Source organism: Denticeps clupeoides, chromosome 19 (assembly GCF_900700375.1).
Source record: "Denticeps clupeoides chromosome 19, fDenClu1.1, whole genome shotgun sequence".
In the NCBI taxonomy this organism is placed as follows: Eukaryota; Metazoa; Chordata; class Actinopteri; order Clupeiformes; family Denticipitidae; genus Denticeps; species Denticeps clupeoides.
In genome coordinates, this window is record NC_041725.1 from 11666778 (window position 1) to 11688150 (window position 21373).

Consider the following 21373-nt stretch of genomic DNA (forward strand, 5'->3'; position numbering starts at 1 on the left):
GCAAAGTTATAGGTGAGGATAAAGCTTTCCAAACCACAGGTCAAATACTATTAAATATTAATAAAATATTGTGTTGTGATTTTGTATAGTGAGTGGGGCCATGTATTCCAAATTCCAAATTGCATAAATGTACTATGCAATTAAATATTTTTATAGATACCCTAATTATTATACACCTTATCTTATGCAGTGTAACATTGTACTTGTCACATGATATCATTATTTTTAGGGTGTAGTACCTGGCCCTACATCACATTCAAATGGTGTATGAGTTCCCTAGCTAATCATTGATATTCTCTGTGCTGCTGTGTTGACTTTTCCAATCGACCATGAGCTGCAGAATATGTGCAAAGAAGTTCTTAGCAAACCCAGGCCCAGGGTGGAATCGCCTGTGAGTGAAAAGGTACAAACTGAAGATTATGACAAGAGCACTTTGTTGGAGGACTAGGAAGTTGAAGAGAGAGATCTATTTTAATGGGGGTGAGCCCAGAGCTGACATTGATCTTAATAAAGCAACATGAAACATGTGCCTTTTTAACAGCAGAACTTATACTTAGAGAAGAATATTATAATCAGACAAAGTGTTAAAATAAATTATTTACCCTAAGGCTTTATTTTCAAATGATACGTTTTTTTCTTTTTCATTGTACTGTATGGTCTGGGTGAATCCTGTGTACTTCGTTTCATTAATAAATGAACAAGATTCTTTTGGTTGAGCTGTTTTTTTATTTTTGTGTTTTATAAGCATAAATGCTTCGTTCTACTGAACAGTAGAATATAATTAATTAAAAGATCTAATTAAAATTCCCAAAACATTAGGAGACAATAGTTCTCCTCAAAGCCTCCTTTGAATGTCTATTCCATCTTCCAGCTCATCCCACACAACTGGGCTGGTCGTGGTGCAGATTTCATTAGGATTCTGCCGGCTCGTCCTGCACAGACCCGGGTATAACAGGGTCACTTCCAGAGAGGGGAAGATCAGGACGCTTGCAGGTAGATGAGACATCATCGATATCAAAGCACTTCAAAGTGGCACAGGCCTTGGGACTGCCATGGTGGAGGAGCTTGTTAGCATGTTTGAATATTTCATGACGGAGCCTAAAATGAAAGAGATAGAAAACCCCAATTTGTTGTAAGGAATTCAGTTTGGTGGCAAGTAAGAGCCCACCTTGTCTTTTGTATAAAGGGAAAGAATATGTATATATATATATACACACACACACACACACACACACACACACACACGCACACACACACCAATTTGATGATAACATGCCAGAACCCACCGCTTCCCAGGCTGGGCAGGAAGAAAGGCGCTGCTAATCTCCCTTTCAATGTCTCCATCACTGATGCACAGCGGAGGATGCCTGAGCTTACTCTGTCTATCTTCATCCAACTGCAACTGCACCTCAAGAGCAGCAGTTGAGATCAGAAAATGAAACAGAATTTAAAAGAAAATAACCTGGGAAAGTAAACAAAAAATAAATAAGTAAGCAAAAAATGTTAAGATCAAGCAATTTTTTACTACTTCGCTGGTTGTCAGTCGAAGTGCCTCGTCAGTGGGTGGGTCATCTGTTTCATCCTGGTCGCTGCACCCTGCTTTATCCCTCTCTCTGTCCAGAACTGAGTGAGTGGGCATGCTTAAAGGGTCAACCAGGACCTCATAGGGCACTCCAGGATGTTTCCAGGAGGACGGTGTGTGAACGCTCCACCTGTCCAGTTGCCCGAAGGTCCCTGTGTTAAAGTTTGGGATGAAATACATCATGTCTTGTCACTCTTTAAAAACCCATAGCCCACAGTGGAACCTGCTAACAAGAGACCCTGTGTAAAGAGGAAAGCAGCTCAAGATAATGAGCTTCATATCTTGATAATTGGATACGAGCCTATAAACTCTCCGTTGCGAGACCACAGGCGCACAGTGCAGTCGGTGGAGGATGTCAGCAGCACTTGGTCACTGTCCACAATCTGTAAACTGTAAACACACCCAATTATAAAGTGCACGTGGGCCCGGGGATAAGAAAGCGTGACCTGTTGCCACTTCTTACACATACCCAGTAATACTCTTGATGTGAGCACGCCAGCAATTAGTTGCTAAAAAAAGGAAATTCATATTGTGTTCAGTTTCCATGACATCCTTACGGCATGTTTTAAGGAAATGTTCATACTTTTTGGTGCTTTTTGTATCGGTCTGAGGGCAAATGACGTAATTTCGTAGATGTAGATGTAGCCCCCTTGATCTGCAGCATAAAGCATGCTGTCATCTGCACTCACAGCCAATTTTGTGATCTGCTGTTTGAATTTAGACTTAAATACAAAATGAATAATTAGTATTTTGCAATAAGGAGAAAGAAACACTCATGTGGTAATTAATCAAATTTAAATATAAATTACAATTCAATACAAAACTATTACATAATGGAGATTAAGCTTTTCATTACTTTCTTTGTTTATTAGTTATGTTTTTTCTACATTATTTATAGTTTTTCACATACTTTTCACATACACTGTACAGTAGGGTGGTAGTAGCCTAGTGGGTAACACACTCGCCTGTGAACCAGGAGACCCAGGTTTAAAATCCCACTTACTACCATTGTGTCCCTGAGCAAGACACTTAATCCTAAATTGCTACAGGGGGACTGTCCCTGTAACTACTGATTCTAAGTCGCTCTGGATAAGGGCGTCTGATAAATGCCGTAAATGTAAATGTAAATGTAAAATGTAAATACTTTTAAACATTTTTAAAAAGTTACAGTTAAATAACTGTTTAAATTGTTCAATAATGATCCGATGTTTCCAAGGTCAATGGGTTATTATTTAAAGAGTCTAAGCTAAAATTGACCAGCCCGAGCACATACACACACCAGATACTCACACACTCAAACATGCCAATGAATCTCCCTCCGTTCAAAATATTCCACCAAAATATGCAGCCTGATTGAAGGAAGGAAAATGTAGATTGCTTGATCGTCATCTATGTTATTCATCTATATCGTCATGTGAGCCTGGAGTACCGTGTGGACCTGAAGATATGAGACAGGCAGCAGATGAGAATTCGTCCCGCAGAGTCCTTGTCTTCAGGAAGACCATGCTCTGAACACTTCTCTCCACGCCTGGCAAATCACATTTTATGCAAATGTACATTCCTTATACATTACAGGATAATGCATGAACAGGGACTATTTACACTAAACATAATGTTATCTCTATGTTTGTGATAATGTATGGGAGATTAAGAATAACAGTGCTTCCTTGTAGACATTTATTAGAGCATAATAAAGGTATTACACCTTTGAATAGTACCTTGACCATTGTCACCTCCATCCTTTGGCAGAGGGGTGAGAAAGCGACAGTGAATGTGCCCAGATACCAGATTCCACACTATGATCTCTCCATCGTAGCTGCTCGTAGCAAGAAGAGCAGGCGGGCACTTTGCAATGCACAGAATGTCTTCCCTATGGCCTTTCTTCTGTTAAAAGGGAATTAAAAACAATGACCTACCGAAATGACAAAAGATGAAATGTGGCATGCTGTGCAAGATTCACCAGGTCATCACGCCATGATGGCTGAGGCTTCTGGATGTGATGTGAGTCCTCGGGTGAATCCTAAAATGTGCAAAAAAGATAATTATTCCTTTTGGTTTGATTGTGAATGAAGTGTTTCTAGCATACAGAGCATACAGATTCCTGAATTAACGTGTTAACATTGTGTCATGAAAAATCATGTTTTTTTTCACATACACCCTACACTGATGGGCTTATATAAATCTGTGAAAAGTTTCCGACTGAGATCCAAAAATAGGTCATCAAAGGCTGCTCTTCTAAGGTTAACGTCTGGCAAGCGTTTTCACACCCACACATGATAATAAGATAACATTTAAGATGCGAAGATGATTCACATTTTGCATTTACCTTTCATATTCCAGCTTCAAAGCTTGACTTCTTGTTCTCACAGCTCATTTAAAAACTTTTGTTCTGTGACAACCCCATATTGTCGGATGCTCTTAACACTGAATCTGATCCCTTCTCACCACTTGGGTTTTCAGTAAATACTGTGTTTCGGTCAGAAGTGACTGAATGGTTTAAGGAATTTAAACATCTGAGGAAAAGAATACGCTTGTCCTAATGTAGAATTTTTTTTTTGGTACTCAATTCAACACACGCTGCCTGGTTTGGAATAAGAATGTTTTCCAGAAGTGTGCCAGAATCACTAATGTTAGTGAAGTCGGGAGAAATGATGACTTCTGGGATTTTGGATGTTATTGACCTTGCCCTGCCATACTCACAAGATAAATATCAACCTTCCTTCCCCAACCAACAGACATCACAAACCTGTCAAGGCAAGACAAGAATTATATTTCAGCTGGTTTGTGTGTCCGACACAAATAAACTCATTGATCAAATAAACTCACGCGTTGTTGTGCACTTTAAGGTACGTGCAGTCACATATATCAGGACATTCACCGTCTGAAGAAGCAACATGAACATATGAATACACATTTCAATCCACTTATATATATACAACCAAACACATTTAAGAAATGAACTGGTTTGACCTCTTCTGAGAATTTTGAGGCATTGGCCGTTATTGAAGTTCCAGATTTTAAGGCACCCATCTCTACCTCCTGTAACAAGCCTAATGAGATAAAGCAGGGATGAGCTCCTGATGAAGATCAGGTCAACATTTGAACAGCAGCATTCAGACCATACCTCCTTCCTTTGGAGTCAAAGGTCAAACAAGTTATTGCACAATGGCCATGGGCTTCTCCAAACTCAAACTGCTGCATTCCCGTATCAAAGTCCCATACTTTGACCACCTGACACGAAAAACATAGCATTAATGTCCTGAGAAAGAATTTCACCATGTCATTTCGAAGAAAAAGAATGATTTACCGATCCTTCAGTGCCGCTCACCACCTGACGAAACTCCTCACTGTAACCACAGCACAACACTGGTTCTTTGTGAGACACCGTTGAGTTGCCATGTGGCTGTGGTCTGTGAAGGCGAAGGGCAACATTAATCTGGGATCAGAGCATATCTCGGTATCACGGTGCCAGAATAAGAGAAGTGAGCCATAATCACATTCATCACAGATTAAAAGCAAACACACTTTCCACCTGTTCCTGCTCGCAGCCTCTCCCCCGGGATGGATTCAAATCCACCAACTGCTTTCTGATTTAAATTTCATGAAAGCACAGACGTCTGAAGGAAGCCATGAAATATTTAGCTAGAGTTGTGGTGAAGTCACCTTGTCCTGAGGGTCAGCCGAGCCACTGAGTCGGTTGCAACGTAGAGGCTCTTCAGCAGCGGAGAATACAGGCATGCTGAGATGTCCCCATGGATGAGACTGGCCTTCGGGTGTGCTGTGAACAGGCACGTCTGATCCATTATGTCCCATATCTGAAATTGTTTTTCATCTTTAGCATTAGAGCAGACGCTACTGTCTGTGGACTGCAGCGGTGCTGTGCTGTGCTGTGCTAAGTGGGAATATTCTGGGTTGAAGAATTACTGAAGGAGTAACTGAACCACAGTGAAGGTTACGTTTTCAGCGTGACTTCCCTGTCTGCAGGAACACATAAAACCTCGGAGGAACACCATATCATGCTGTGAATTCACACATTTAGGAAAACTCTGCAGATGACAGGTCTGTATTCAAGGTGGGATGCAGTTGGCCAACACAGTTGTTCTGGAGTAACTGAAATATAGCCAGACTAGTGAGAAATTTGCATATGGTATGGTGCCTTACTGTTCAATACCGTCTGAGCGCCTTTTAAGTTTAAATATGATTAATTCTTGAAATTGATTATTTTAGACATCTCCAATCCAACTGAAAATTGGACATAAACATAAACACTGTTGAATATGTTTAAAATCTAACACTTGCCTTGACTGTCTTGTCTGTGGAGACAGAGAAAATTTTACTGTCTTCTGAAGAGATGGAGAGATAGCAGATTGGTGTACAGTGTCCCTTCAGCAAACCAGTAGGCTTTCTTGTAGAGAGGGTTGAAAAAATAGTGAATAATGCAGCAACAATACAATACAGCATAGATCTACACATCAGAGAATTACTGCGGGCCAACATTAGTATGAAATTAACTAATTCTTTTCAATATGCAGTTATCTCATCCACGGAGGTTATGTTGTCAGTGTTAAAAAAATTTTTTTTATAGTGGATCAATGTAACAGGCAGTAAATTCAAAAGAGAGGAAAGACCAGTCAGTGTTAGGAAGGCAACAGCTCCACCTCTCAATCCATATTAATGGACTGTATTTCTCTGGGGATGTATACATGCTGTCAAACTTAATGCAAAAAATAAACACCTTGGAGCAATTGTCCTAATAGTTTACAAAGAACAGTGGTTCGGTGGTTCAGACATACACTACCAGTGAAACGTTTGGACACTCCTACTCATTTATCGGTCTTGAGTTGTGTCCATTATAAAACAAAACTGAAGACAAGGCATAAAGTTCAACGTGCTCTCCAAATCAGGGAGCTTTGATGGCAGCATCTCACACTCTTGGCTTCTCTCCACCACCTTAAGTTAGACTATGGGGATGGTTTCCAACAGTCCTAAAGGTTTATACTGAACAGTTTCTTAACATTCAGTTAATTAGCATGAATGGGTTTTTGCTGATGGCAATATCAAACAAAAGAGGCGATAGATTAAAACAGATTAATTGAACATACTTTGCATTCTCTACAAAAAATACTAAATATGTTTCTTTCATTGGATTGTTCAAAATGGCCTTCATCTTAGTTTCCATAACTGCCACAGAGTAAGTGCATCTAAACTTTTGACTAGTAGTGTATTTAGTGGTTCTTCTCACACATTCTTTGGATCTCCATCTTAAAGTGCTCTTCTATGTTGTTGCCACTTTAAAACCAGATTTTAACATAAAGCATCTCACCCTGGCACATACGGGTTCCACATGCGTATGAGTCTGTCCATGCCACCTGTGACCAGGAGGTTGTGTTTCCTACAAAGGTCAAATGTCATCACCCCTTTGTGGACGACGAAAATGGTTCGGTCACAGGCTGCTCTTGGTTGTGGAGAGCCCACCCCAGGATGCACCTTCTTGGTCTTCCCCTCATGACAGACTTCTTTGATCTCCCTCAGCTGCTGTTCAATATTCATTGATGGAAGGACACACCCTGATGCATAACAGAGTGACATCTCAGGGGCACCAGATTTTGTTTTTTTTTTTAACTGTAAATAACTAACTGTAAGTGATCAGTGCACATGCGCGCGTGCGCGCACACACACACACACACACACACACACACACACACAACTGGACAGACTGATGACTCACAGCCATTAAACCTGCCTGTCCTTCTGGGTAGCAGCATGTTATTCAAATCAGATTAAGTGGGATTTCATTACTCTGAAGGCTGTGACAGATACCACTGCACATTAAATACACTGGATAAATGTCTCTTTCAGCACTCAGCATCAGCATTTGAAGAAAAGGACACGGGATGTCCACAGAATGTTTGTATTCCAGTGAGGAAAAATATAATTTCTTCTATAAACGTAAAACTGTGCCTAAATTCAAGAAGCAGAAGTAAATTCAGAGAATGGACAGAACGTAGAGAATTACCAATAACCAGGGCAGAGGCTTCATGGTTTGATGAGGACACAATAGCTCTAAAGTTTTGAAAGTATTTCATCTGTAAAGAAGACCATGATCATATATCAGTATGACAAATAGCTGCCAGAGACAATACAACGATTCGGGAAGAAGAGTATTAAAAAACAATAAGAATAAAAATCACCTTTGTCACCCAATCCTCATGGACCTTCCATCGAATATAAGTAATATTTGCAGCGTGCACTGCACTGTCCATTCCTATGTTAGGCACGTTTTCAGTTTTTGCCATTTTCTTCCATGTCCTGCAAATAAATGCAGGGAGGGAGAGTAGCATGAATCAACCATCCTAAGATGATTACACATGTTGCCTTTCATAAAACCTCCATCATGAAGAAATGTTAGCACTGCCGCACCATGTGAACACTGCTGACCACAAATACCACGCTTGAATTGTAATTTGATTGTAATATGGCACAGTGTTGGCAAATTGCATCAGAGATGGGTGCTTTGATAATTCACGTGATCTTTTGAGCGGGAATCAGGGCGGCTTGTCGACATTTTTGTGTATGCATAATTAATTATTGCATTCCATGAGCAGATGATTGTAAAACTCAGGGCAGGTTTTTTTTTTTTTACCTGAGCGTCTCCCCGACGGATGTCATTAGTATGATGTTCACACATCCCTAAGATGCCAAAAGCCTCATAATTAATCAGGCGGATGACATTTAATGAACTTTCCTCATCATTTAATTGCATCTGTTGTCATTAGGAACAGGCTTTACCTGTGTGTCTCCGTACAGAATGGTGCACTCGTCTTGCCCGGTGTAGCTATGGAGATTGAAAGGGGAAATTACTATGAGGTCACAGCTGAGCCTGGCACAGCAAAAACCAACATTAGTATGTTTACCAGAGGCTTACCAATAGTCTAAAACAAGTGGCACGGTCTCTAGTGAGTTCACTTGGCAGTAAGGCTCAAGTGAGGACATTTCATAAAACTGGATCTCTCTGTCTCTATGGAAGAACACGCAGTGTGAAGCAGCAAGGCATTTAACTGTGATGAGCAAAGGCAGCGAATAAAAGTGAACACAGATTTGCAAATTAACTGGACTTCTAGCGGTATAAAGCACGTTCTGGTACCCTGTGCCAACGATGAGCTTATTGTACTGTGGCATTGTAGTGAAGTCTGTGGCCCACTTGGGCTTCCTGTTCACTGGCCTCTCATACTGAGACAAGGAAAGAAAAATTGTTATGCCATTGCTGACAGTTCATTCTTTTGGTATGTAATATATATATATATATACACACAGGCTATCAGTTCCTAACAAATATTAAGGGGCCAATGCAAAATTAGCATGAAATTAAAGGTACATTTGTGGTCTATGCAATTTATTATCAACCAGTGCATGGCTTTTATGGAAATGTACCTTTGTTTTGCACTCTGCAATAACAGGCCACAAGAACCCAAATGTCTATACATTTCAAATCATGTTTTTACGGCAAGACTCCCCCTTTTAAGTACCAATTTAAAGTTTCAGTTTAGACTGTTTGTGCAGAAACTGTTGTTACACAGTGTGCACCATAGGGACATTAAAAAATAAACCTACAAACACTTTCTTGCTCTTCTTGATTTGGAGCTCAGGGCTCCAGTAATTGACAGCCCCGTCCTCGCACACTGTGACGAGTGTCCCATCAGCGGTGCCGTGGATCCTCAGGATGGGCTCCCCGTGGTTCAGGGCCTTGACACTGGCGGGCAGTGCGAAGGACATCTGCTTGCTGCGCAGCACCGACTCTTCCTTTTCTGTGTACTCCAGCTGCATGTAGGTGCAGAACTCCTCCTGTGGGATGAAGCACAAATTGTTACAAAGCAGGGTTAAAAAAAAAGCTTCACAAATTCAATATCAGTATCTGCCCTTTGATTATCTGTAGTGCACATTCAATTCACAATTTGTTTAAGGAATCACAAACATAATTCAAGAAATTATCCTAGGATTGGGATCACTGTGTGAGTGTGAAAGTCCATGAGAAAGCACACACACATGCACACACACAATAATCAATCTTATGTGCAAACAGTTACAATTTATGTGGCTTGATAGAAAATGCTTGCATTATTCATACCCATTCCACCCGGTCTTTTCCTGAGTAATCAATCTTCATAAAAAGCTCCTGGATCTGCGCGTCACTCTGTGATATTTAAAAAGCAAAGGATTAAGAACTAAAGTGATCATCCAGAGGGCTGGAAACAGGGGCTACTAGCATATTAACATGTTACTTAAGCTTGAAGAGGCTCTGCTCATCTAAGTCGATCAAAGCTGCCATAAACCTGCCTGTAGGACCTCAGGAATGGACACTCGTTTTTTTAACAGTTTCATTGCAGGTCTTATAAACACACAGGGGAAACTGAGGTCTTATCAAAAGATCTGCCATTGAGTACTGGTCCATACTTGCAGGTGCCATTTTATAGTCTAAAGGTAAACAAAGCAGAAGAATCTCAATAAATATGTAAATGTTCTTTTTAAGACCCTCATCCAAGGAGTTATTATTCTATTGAGTCTAGAATTACCATAATAATTAAATAAATAATACCATAAAATCAGCCTAGAATGGGGTGGACAAATTTGAGAAATGTAGAATCTTAATTACTTACTATATAATGTAAATTCAAACATCTGTTCACAACTTGCTTGAAAGTTAAAAAATCCAGTGATCCCACGCCACCCATTTGCAATTCCTGATGCAAAAAAATATTTAAACAGTATAAAATTCTGTTAATTTGATATTAATCAATTTGAAACATTTTGTATTAATGAATGTACCTCAAAAGCTAATTTGAGCTCCTTGAGATTTTCAAGGGACACTCTCTGTTCAATCTATATGGAAATAGATTATGAAAAAGAATATGAGTGAAACATAGTAACAAGCATCGCACCAAATGTAATTAATTGAAACACATGCACTTATAAGGCATTTTTTAAATCTAAATGTAAATATTGAAGCACACTTATGTGCTTATATTTTACAGGTATTAAAGCTACACAGCTCTCAGCATGAATGGTAAAGGTGACAGATGATCTTGAGGGCAGAGACACCTTCACGTCATACAACTCATGCAGTTCCACACTTACCAACCAGTTAATGAACTCTGAGCGCTTGGAGGAAAAAAAGTGAGAAGTCACTGGGAAGTCAGTTTTACACTTCATATCAATGAGCTACCCCAGAGCTGTAATCACAAGCAGCTTGATGGATAGTGGCAGGGACTGACAGGAATACCTGACAGTGCCCTTCAAATGCAGACACAGCGGGGATGTGACACATCATGCCACCTATATTAATGGAACCCCTTGGATTTGACACTGTCTCCTAGCAACACAGAACCTTAATCTACAGTGGCTCTTTGATCGAGCATTAATACATTTTTTAATACAATTTTTGTGTTAAAAAAATTACAATGTACATGTAAACTCATGCACGAATGTGTGTGTCCTTGTATATATATGTATATATATGTGTGTGTGTGTGTGTGTGTGTGTGTGTGTAAACACACTCACACACACACACACACACACACATATTTTTTCTTTTAACTGGTGGTCTTTAAAGGCGATTACTAAAACTGCCATGATGTTAACAGCACTTTACCTTATAATTGTGAATACATATCTACATTATATTGCCATTTCAACTTCATCTTATTGCATTACTTGTATGCTGCACAATGACAATAAAATATCTTCTAGCCCATGCACATGCATATTCAACATTTTCCATGCAGTTTGATTCAACACATTTGTGGAACATTTTGAGCATATTTTAATATTCAGGGGATACATGGCACAATATAATGTCATGCCATTGGGGTGAATGGCATACCATAAATGGGGGTTTATTACACAGAACAAGATCAGGCAGGGATACAAGACAGGCACAAAAGGTCAGCTGACTAAACCAGGATATTAGGAAACACAAGCACAGCGAAACTCCAGCCTGAATTGTGGAGCCAAAGTGCGCCCTCCGGATTCAGTCCCTTCAGTTAGTCCCCCTTCAGTCAGAATAAAGGGCTTGTTAAAAAAATAAATTGATGAAATTATGTTGAATAAACCTTTTGATTGAGACAAACTCATTTTGATGCAGGTGCTTTCTTTAGTGAAATTACAGGCATGCCTCTAAGTGGACAGAGTACATATGCACCATCAATCTCAGCCATTGCTAGATTACTCATATTTCCACTTATCCAGAGCCATATGAGAATGAAAGAAACTCATTCAGAACCCTTGATTTGAAATGTCATTCCTGGCACAGGCACCAATCTTCCTTCCAGAGCATTCCTGATCCAATTTGACTGGAGGTACATTTTCTGCCAGTAGAGGCTATGACTGAGAAATGGGCAAACTGGATCCTGACACCACAGTGACACCCTCAGGATATGCACAGTAGCACTTCCGGCTCTAAAGAGTTGCCAGTCACTCTTTGATCCAGGCTACATAAACACTGATGCCTCGCTGATCCTCGGCTCTAATCTTGAGAGCTTACACTTATTACTTTTTTCACAGAAGAGATAAACCCAAAACCATTATTTACAAATCCTCACAAGCTGTAAGCCAACAAGAACTGACAACAAATCCTTCAGAAGTCCAATGCCATTAAATGTGTACTCTAAATATACTCAGCAAGGGGTATAATTTGTCTTAATAATGTGAATTATTAACCAAAAATAAACAAAGAAAACAACCTACCTTTAGCTTATGGATACCATTAAAGGGATCAGTGCTGTAGCTCTGTTGGCCACTGAGCTTTTTGATGTCACCCAGGGTAAGGGTGTGTCTACGATGCTCCAGCTTCAGCAGTTCCTTTTCCAGCCACTCCGGAGACAACTTTTGGACATTTGGACCTCTCTGGTCTAAAGCAGATGCCCCTTCTTCTGGTTCCCCATGTCCCAAGACCCTTGTCCTCAACAGATCAGCATTCCCAGTTGCAGGCTCCACTTCAAAGAAGCTAGTGAGAATGTATTCTTCATGAGTACACAGAATCAGACAGTGCAAACTACAGAAATAATAAGCTGCATCAGAGCAATTGGAAGCGCTGAGCAAAGAGAGATTCATTGATCTAAAGAGCATAACCACAGTTTCAGGCTTGCAGTTTCAGGACAAGCTTTATTTTATTTATTGCACCTTAACATATACCTAAACCTAACCTTAACCCTTAACTTCACCCTTATGAATTGAAGTACTCTTTAAAATGCAAAGTCAACTGAATTAATTAATTTCTCTTGTCACAAGTAAAAACATTTATGTCAGATGCCTATAACTAAATGTTTCCACCGGCCCTGGCAATTGGAGCAATAATACAACATTATCATTCTGCAAAATATTTTTTTCTCATATATTTTGTAAAACGACTCTTAATACAATAATCAGAATGATTGATACGATACGTGCACAAACTCACTGCTTTGCCAAGTGCGTGTTGCCAAGGGCATGTGCACAGTGCACAGTGCACTCTGGACACCCACACTGTTGGTTTGAAAAAAAAAAAGATGTACTGTGTGAAATAAAATCCAAAAGCAACATTTTGTGATACTTGCTGCCACTGTATTGATTTAATGCTGTATAGCTGTAGAAAAATATTTTATTTCTCAGTCTCACATCCCTAATGCACATAGGATGGAGAATGATTACTGTCGCTCCCTTGAGGCTGGTAAACACATCTAGCCGTCCCTGCACTGAAAACTGTCTACTGAAGCAATTACTTTCTATTAGCTCAAGGACAGAGCAGGCAGCAGGCATAACATGATTAGAATTCGGAGAAATTTGTTTATCTGAGCATAAATTAATTACACTTCGGGAGCGTCGAGCACAGTGTGCGGTCGGACACCTTCTCGGAAGCGCAGCTAACCCCACGTCTCCAGGACAACCGCAAACAGTAACGGAGCCGCGGGGAGCTTCTCCTGCTGGGGGGGGACAGTGCGCAGAGGAATAGCCTGCAAGTGTGTTGCCAAGGCCCGGGCTGTGCGGCGAGATTAGAGCGTGGCGCTATGCAGCAAAGGTAACAAACTTGTCTCTGGAAATGTGCCCAAACCCAGAATGGGTAACTTGTGGTAAATAGCATCTGTAAAAATGTCCCTGTTACGGTCGGAGCAAGATACCTGAGTGTGGCTTTAGCCTCTATTTTGCCCACAGCCGACGTGGCACGGCAGCTCTTGTCCAGGGGCATCTCCCAGGGTAATTTGTGCGTCTGCGTTTGCCAGCGTTGGATTTTGATGCCAGGAGAGACAGCCTGTTGGGCTTCTGCAGGTCTCCTGTTACCTGACACCCTCAACATCAAACCTGAATGTGATAGGTGGCTCCTAAGCAACCAGGAGGTCATTGTTTGCACAGAGACATCCACTGGCTCAGTGTAAGGAACATGTAGTCATGCAGTCTTCTAATGTAAAAAAAGAAAAACATTTATTACCGAAAATGCTTTATATTAAAAACAAATGTACCAACTATTCCTCTTATCAAGGTCAGGGGAAAAGGAAAGATGAACCCTATTCTAACAATCTTAAGGTGCAAGATGGGTCCAGTCCCCAAAGTGCAATACCACTGCAGGGTTACAAGTCCCATCCCAGGGTCAACCTGAGATCATTCATTTAGAAGAATTACAAACTCCATAGGGCATCAATTCCAAACCTCGTCCTTTCATTGTTTGGAGGTAACAAATTACGACGCATTCCAACATCTGCTATAAAATTTATATTTAAATGAATAAAAGCTGGCAAAATTGCTCCCTGTGCACTGCTTTAATTAAAATATATTATGGTAGAACATAATCGGCGTGAGGATCATATTTATAGCTTGAGGCAGAACGCCACGTGCTTTGGGGTGTAATTTAACTGAAAAAAAATTGTATTGATCAAAATTTGTTGCAGTATCACTTATGCACAGAAAATGCATCACATTATAAAAATCCAGCTATTCTACAGCCTTTTCCAAACCATTAGCAATTATTATAATTAATGTTTGTAAGGGTTAAAAGATCAAATGCCAAGACTTTTTATTTCATGATCTTTGTTTCTTTGAATTTTTGTCTTTGGCTTAATGTTGTGGCACCGGCTGCACGGAGCGAGGATGACTACCTTCACCATAAACATCCTGAATTCATTCCTCAGTAGCTGCCAACCGTTTCCCTTGCCACTGACTATGCCTCACGCTGCCTCTTGCTACGTTCCCGACCACTCTCAGGAACTTGGTTAAGGAAGTGGCCCATTAATCAGAAGGTTGCCGGTTCGAATCCTGATCGGCCGATGTGCCACTGAGCACGGCACCGTCCCTTCACACTGCTCCCCGGGCGCCATTCGTGGCTGCCCACTAATGGGTTAAACGCAAACGCACTTCACTCTCACAGATTACACCTGCCTGTTTTTGGCCATCCCTCATCTGTTTTGGATCCTGCTGTTCTCGAAGACAATTCTTGAGCCAGCCCGTCTCCTGTTCACTCCAGCCACGGTAAAGGCTTTGCCTTTTCCTCCAACGTGCGCTCCTGATGCTGCCGTGTGGCCCACTGAAATGCTGTCAGTTCCCGCTCCTCTGCTCCCCGTCTTCCGCAAGCCCTCACGCTCTTCCAGCGTCCCCAACCACAAGAGACAAGTCCATGTCCCCCTTTTCACTTGCCTGACACTAATGCACAACATGCACACAGACCACGCCATGCTGCCGTCCACTTCAGCTCAGAAAGGACAAGTGAGGAGTTGACCCAGGAGGACATCTTTTAGTTGACCAGGAGACTGCTTTATCTGTGGAGGAAATAACAGGAAGGAAGCAGTCCAAAATTCCAAAACAACTTATTTGATAAGCTGTGTATTCATTAAACTGCCATCATGCAGTCATAGTTCCTTCAGATAAGATTCTGCTTCTGAGGCGACCCTGGCCACCCTGAAGACATGCTGGGGCGAGTTGTTTGGCAACAGTATTTGCCTGCCTTTAATGCGACTGTGACCCCGTGGTGTGAACGAGAAAAGAACAGATGGGAGATGTGCACTGTGCTGATTAAAAGCCTGCAAGGCATGGCTGACGTGCTTGACAGCAATGGCTCAACTGTACCTTTGTAGGCGTGACAGGGGTCTTCTTCATAAAAGGAACCATAGCCCAGCTAACTGGGATAAATAATATTTTTAGATTTATTTGCGGCAACAGCATTTGTTTTAATTAACTATTCAGTAAATTGATATGACATGACCAAGATGGTAAAAGGCCCAAAGTCAAAGCAATTGATGATGTAAATACACTGTAGAAATACACTGAGAATGGCTTTTATTTTGAATAGAATTATATGATGGTAGCATATAGGATACAAGTAGTTTATAGGCAGAGAGGCACTAAAAGGATCTAACACAACAATACTTAAAATTGACCTATATACACAAAACAGGCTAAAAGTTTGGACAGAGTGAAGGCAAAGGGGCCAACAAGTGCTAAACACCTCTGGGAACTCCTTCAAGACTGTTGGAGAACCATTTCAGGTGACGACCTCTTGAAGCTCATCGAGAGAATGCCAAGAGTGTGAAAAGCAGTAATCAGAGCAAAGGGTGGCAATTTTGAAGCTGGGAGTATAAAGTAAAGTAAAGTAAAGTAAAGTAAAGTAAAGAAAAGTAAAGAAAACATATTGAATGAGAAGGTGTGTTCTAACTTTTGGCCTGTACTGTGTGTGTGTGTATATATATATACAGAAATATGTTTTCCCAACAGGCTTGTTTTATCAGACAGTTAAATAATAAAAAGAAAACAGAAATAATAAAAGTATTCCAACTTTAAATGTTACCAGTCCGTTAAAGGTGTAAATAATAGCATAGTTATCTGTCAATAAACACATTAATTACACATGCATTCGTGTTCATTAAAAAAGGTTTGTTTCCTGCAGTCCTCCGGCTCGGCACCTCGCGTTTTTGAGGGTTCAGCGCCCCTCAGCGGAGAACCGCGTCTGAACTTGAACTTGAACAACACACAAGAGAACCAACTCTCTGTTCTCCCCAAATAAAATGTGTACTGGAGGATGGAAATGCGCGAAAGAAATATGGCGCTTTTAAACCTTTGCTTTTATTGTATATATACGGATGCGACGTGAACTTTTGATACGTTTTGTTTTTACCATGTCACTACGAACTCGATGTTATGCACGCTAAACGCTAGGTTTGCATCGTACGCCCGATTAAAGTCACACTGATACATAAAAAAAAAACATCTAAAAGCAACAAAACTCCATGAAGCAAAACGATGCGAATTCGGAGTCCGAGTCGCAGCATCAGCATCAAGCATCGGCGCTGTCACCGGTCCCCCCCAAAAAAATCGTACCAGCGCGCCTTCCGAAGAACGGGTGACGCGGCCCCGGACGCGGCCAACCGGCGGCCGCCCGCGACCCGGACCGTGGGGCGCCGGAGGCGAATCAGGCGGGCCGGGGAGTTGGCGGCAGCCAATCGCGTCGCCCCCTCGGCCGCGTTTCGCCTAAGCAGGCTGAGCTGCGTGCGCCTCCGGAGTCCGCGTAATAGCGTTGTGTCGGTGCCCATTATCTGTCCGGAGAAAGAGCGCCTGCTACGGGTACGTTCGTTCGGACGTTTCTTAATATTTTCCCAAAAGTGACGGAAAAAAACGCGGCGCTTCGTTGCGGGCGGAGTGGGTCACTTTTGTTCATTTTTAGAGGACAGACTGGCCAAAAATTCATCCTCAGTGTACATGCCTTTGTTGGATTACTAGTAAATCTTAGCCGCCCGTGTAGCTTCTGACGGGGGGAAATTAAAATTTTTTTAGTGACAAAAAAAGAGCAAACAAATCCACATTTTCCCCCCTTATACGACTCCAATTATGTGCGGCTTGTGACGGGGAAGAGTTATCTTGTTTCGAGTGACTTGGCGTTATCCCGTTCGGGCAGCAGCCCAGCCTGTGACCGAGCCAGGCTAGCAGCACGGCTCTGTCGGGAAGCTAGCCAGCTAACCGGCTAGCGTTCGTTCTGGACGGGGAGATTTTTTTTTTGCCAAGTCGTTCCGTTCGTACGTTGAAACTGTGCGAATCAAGCGAAATGTTCTGTTCGGTCAGTCTCGTCCAGAACCAGCCCCGTGGCGGTTCGGAGGCGCGGCGAAAGCTCAGCGCTGCCCGTCTGTGCGGAGGGGGGCGGGTGTGCGCTGCGAGCGATATTTCCTTTAAAAAGAAAACATACACGCATGTGTCCTTTTTTAATTTTATTTAAGATAAGATCGTTTTAGATCATTTTATGATTCTCGACATGCACTCCGTCGCGGGGACCGTGGAGCGGCGCGGCGCCCGGCCTCCACGGCCTCGCTGTGGGCTGCGCGGCTGCAGCAGACATAAAGAAAAGGAGCCATGTTGGAGAGCGGGGCTGCTAGCATTAGCCCGCCTAGCTCCCGTCGACGGCCATTCGGAGCTTCTCCTCTGCGCACTAAACGCGAAGCCCATTGCGAACGGCAAGCTAACTGGCTAGCTTATACAGCGACAATACTGAGGCGCGGTTCGCGAAAATAGGCAGAGAAGCGGCGAATTCGTTGTACTTTCCGACTCGAAATTACCCAGGAATGTGGGTGGGGACAAATGAGGGGGACTTTCTCTCATGAGGACGGCTTTCTCAAAATGGAAGGAAAAATGTTATTGTTGTAATCTCGGCGCCGAAGCCCTTAACCGAAGCCCATTGGAAATAATGGTTACAAATGGCGTTTAGCGAGCGACCCGGAGCAAACGTTTAGATCTTATTTCAGATCAACCGTAGCCCAGATTTAACACAGATTTAGTAAGAAAAAAAATTAATTCATGTTAACAAAGGGTGAATTTGACGTCATATTTGCTGAACGTAAATTAAATATTGCCAGTCCAGTTTGCACGTTTCTTTTATTACATGTGACGTTTTTTCTCCTTCAATGTAAAGATTTGCTGTTTTTTTTTTTTTTTTTTTTTTTTTTTTTTTTCCTTACCCTCAATTTAGAATAAGAATTCAAGATGGGTAAAGATCCAAAGAAGCCCAGAGGCAAGATGTCCTCCTATGCCTACTTTGTGCAGACCTGCAGGGAGGAACACAAGAAGAAACACCCTGATGCTTCTGTCAACTTCTCTGAATTCTCCAAAAAATGCTCTGAGAGGTGGAAGGTGTGGTGTTGCGAATCCCAAATTAATAATACTGTTATAATTAACTGTTTATTGTACACATAACGTGAGGAAAATCTGCTTCTTTTGTTGTAGACTATGTCTGCCAAGGAAAAGGGCAAATTTGAGGACATGGCTAAACAAGACAAGGTTCGCTATGAAAGAGAAATGAAGAATTACATCCCACCCAAGGGCGAGAAGAAGAGGCGTTTCAAGGATCCCAACGCCCCCAAAAGACCACCGTAAGAGCCCCGCCTTTCGTGTTCAGTATTGCAATAATTGAAAGCAGGTTTTGTTTGTGTAACTCTGTATGTAAATTTTTTTTTTCCTCACCCAGGTCTGCATTCTTCATCTTCTGCTCTGACTTCCGTCCAAAGATCAAGGGCGAGAACCCTGGACTGTCTATTGGGGACATTGCAAAGAAACTGGGCGAGATGTGGAACAGCTCATCTGCTGAAGTTAAGCAACCTTATGAAAAGAAGGCTGCGAAACTGAAGGAGAAATATGATAAGGTTACATTTGCATCTCCTATTCGAATAATGTTTTTTTTTCCCCGATCTTCATCAAGAGATCCAACTAATTGTCATTTAACTTTTCCTATTATTCATATATTTGTTTTCCTTACGTGATAGGATATTGCTGCATACCGCACTAAGGGAATTGCAGGGTTGTCCACAAAGTGTGATGACGATGAGGAGGAAGAGGATGAAGAGGAGGAGGAAGATGATGATGAAGAAGATGATGAGTAGATTAGCTACTGATAGCCCGGATTCCTGTTGATGCCATTAAAACCCAATTGTACACACTTCACCAGGATCAAGACGTGTTAGGCTGTGTATATGAAAGGTTTTTAAGATGTACAGTGTTATTCTCCTTTTGTAAAGTTAACACTATGTGTCTTCAGTCCTGTTTTTATTTCTTAGTGGTAGTTCATGTGTGGAGCAGTTTAGGGAAAGGTTTTAAACAACGTGGAAGTAGCTAACTGTTTCCTCAAAGGTGCACAGCACAATATTTGGTGTATGTAGACTGGTAGTGTATTATCACATGTTCTTTTATTTTTTGTATTTGCCATTGTTATGTCCTTTAACTGTACTTTGAATACCACTCTAATTACAAGAATGCAGCTCTTTTGTTGACATTCAAGAATGTGTCTCAAATAAATTTCTCTTTTTTTAAAAAAGGTTTTTCTGCTATTTATCTTTTTAATTAAAACCTTTACGTTCTAAAAATTAAGGGGAGCGAGGACAAAATGATAGCTGATAAGCTATACTTACTGGTATATTTTAAACTTCAGTTGTGATAGTGGACCTTACACGCATTGCCATAGCTTAGTTGTACATTATTTTGGTTCTGCATCTGTCATTCCTGAGTGGTTTTTACCCACAGAAATGTCAAAAAGGGCAATTAAATGATAGGAATTAAGTGAGAATGTGTTGGTGTGCCTGGCTTCACGCAGTCTGGATTTGGTTGCTGCATTTACACCCATTGACAGATATAATTTGCATAATTATGTTATCCTCATAGTTATTAAATAGGAAACAATGTAAAAATGTGTGCCTCCGTCTCCTTTCCTGACATAATTATCTGATGGATTTTTATTTTACAGCTTATTTGGTTTCTGGTTAAATTTCCAGGGTGAATAATAAAAGTTTTTCTTTGTAGTAGTTCTTTGTCTCTTCCACCAGAGAGGGCTCTTGTCATAGAAGCCTGGTTTTACCTTAGTGTCAAAACACAGGGACTAAATACTTCTCTTAAACACCATTCAAATGAGCTTCTATATTACATTTTAGAAATGGCACTTCAGGTAAATTAGAATTTTGTAAAAGGAGCTCTTAGATTCTTGGCTGAAATTTTATTAAATTAGAAAACCCTTCACAGCACACGGTGCTTCTAACCATCGGCCTTAGTGAGCAGTGGGCAGCCATGACGGCAACAATCGGATTATGGGTCTGCTTCCTTACCTGCTAGGTCACTGCTGCCCCACTGTTGTATACTCTTTTTTTTAATGTATTGGAGGTAGCATGTAATAGTACACTAGAGCAGAGTATCTGTCCCTTCTATGTTATAACTAGTTCACGGTGAAGGGTCACACCCCTTCACTTTTCCCATATTTTGTTACAGCCTTGTATAGTTGAGTATACATACAGTAAAGGGCCGAAAGTTTGAACACACTTGCTCATTCAATGTGTTTTCTTTATGTTCATGAACATTTAGATTGGTAGATTCTCACTGAAGGCATTAAAACTATGAATGAACACATGTGGAGTTATGTACTTAACAAAAAAAGGTGAAATAACTGAAAACATGTTTTATATTCTAGTGTCTTCAAAATAGCCGCCCTTTGCTCTGATTACTGCTTTGCACTCTTGGCATTCTCTCGATGAGCTTCAAGAGGTCGTCACCTGAAATGGTTTTCCAACAGTCTTGAAGGAGTTCCCAGAGGTGTTTAGCACTTGTTGGCCCCTTTGCCTTCACTCTGCGGTCCAGCTCACCCCAAACCATCTCGATTGGGTTCAGGTCCGGTGACTGTGGAGGCCAGGTCTCCACTTTTTATGAAGTACTTAACTCCACTTGTGTTCATTCATAGTTTTGATGCCTTCAGTGAGAATCTACCAATGTAAATGGTCATGAAAATAAAGAAAACACCTTGAATGAGAAGGTGTG

At 41.3% G+C, this 21373-nt stretch overlaps 2 protein-coding genes across 13 annotated transcripts; one reads left to right on the plus strand and one right to left on the minus strand.

The window, feature by feature from the left end:
• Nucleotides 1-657: 657 nt before the first annotated feature.
• wdr95 (WD40 repeat domain 95) lies at nt 658-13994 on the minus strand. Of its 11 annotated transcripts, XM_028961327.1 has the most exons (31): nt 13732-13994; nt 12323-12581; nt 10715-10738; nt 10406-10459; nt 10237-10320; nt 9708-9773; nt 9194-9424; nt 8727-8812; nt 8508-8600; nt 8372-8417; nt 8226-8272; nt 7774-7891; nt 7599-7668; nt 6906-7149; nt 5882-5987; nt 5246-5397; nt 4890-4992; nt 4707-4813; nt 4553-4632; nt 4409-4463; nt 4283-4328; nt 3543-3602; nt 3301-3466; nt 3012-3110; nt 2873-2931; nt 2166-2304; nt 2052-2091; nt 1884-1972; nt 1529-1734; nt 1287-1408; nt 658-1098 (listed from the first exon to the last, which is right to left on the minus strand). In XM_028961327.1, exons 1-31 carry the CDS (start codon nt 13950-13952, stop codon nt 912-914), a joined length of 3459 nt encoding a protein of 1152 aa, XP_028817160.1. In that variant the 5' UTR covers nt 13953-13994; the 3' UTR covers nt 658-911. The 11 variants fall into 11 exon arrangements, 10 of the variants coding, with proteins under 10 accessions (XP_028817160.1, XP_028817156.1, XP_028817158.1 ...); XM_028961323.1 differs by having other exon boundaries at nt 659-1098; nt 3301-3463; nt 8508-8812; XM_028961325.1 differs by having other exon boundaries at nt 659-1098; nt 3021-3110; nt 8508-8812.
• Nucleotides 13995-16999: 3005 nt separating this feature from the next.
• On the plus strand, nt 17000-19889 carry hmgb1b (high mobility group box 1b). Of its 2 annotated transcripts, none has more exons than XM_028961696.1 (5): nt 17000-17158; nt 18552-18712; nt 18806-18951; nt 19047-19221; nt 19342-19889. In XM_028961696.1, exons 2-5 carry the CDS (start codon nt 18566-18568, stop codon nt 19456-19458), a joined length of 585 nt encoding a protein of 194 aa, XP_028817529.1. In that variant the 5' UTR covers nt 17000-17158; nt 18552-18565; the 3' UTR covers nt 19459-19889. The 2 variants fall into 2 exon arrangements, with proteins under 2 accessions (XP_028817529.1, XP_028817530.1); XM_028961697.1 differs by lacking the exon at nt 17000-17158 and adding an exon at nt 17700-18039.
• The last annotated feature ends 1484 nt before the right edge of the window (nt 19890-21373 follow it).

What these genes read in the sequence shown, in the direction of transcription:
- hmgb1b (XM_028961696.1), top strand. Translation starts at nt 18,566, where the DNA reads ATGGGTAAAGATCCAAAGAAGCCCAGAGGCAAGATGTCCTCCTATGCC. An exon ending in AATGCTCTGAGAGGTGGAAG is followed by an intron (nt 18,713 to 18,805) that starts GTGTGGTGTTGC and finishes CTTTTGTTGTAG; the next exon opens with ACTATGTCTGCCAAGGAAAA. An exon ending in TGAAGGAGAAATATGATAAG is followed by an intron (nt 19,222 to 19,341) that starts GTTACATTTGCA and finishes CTTACGTGATAG; the next exon opens with GATATTGCTGCATACCGCAC.
- wdr95 (XM_028961321.1), bottom strand. Translation starts at nt 13,952, where the DNA reads ATGACCTCCTGGTTGCTTAGGAGCCACCTATCACATTCAGGTTTGATG. An exon ending in CCTCAAAATTCTCAGAAGAG is followed by an intron (nt 4,464 to 4,552) that starts GTCAAACCAGTT and finishes TTGCTTCTTCAG; the next exon opens with ACGGTGAATGTCCTGATATA. An exon ending in CACATCAAGAGTATTACTGG is followed by an intron (nt 1,973 to 2,051) that starts GTATGTGTAAGA and finishes GTGTGTTTACAG; the next exon opens with TTTACAGATTGTGGACAGTG.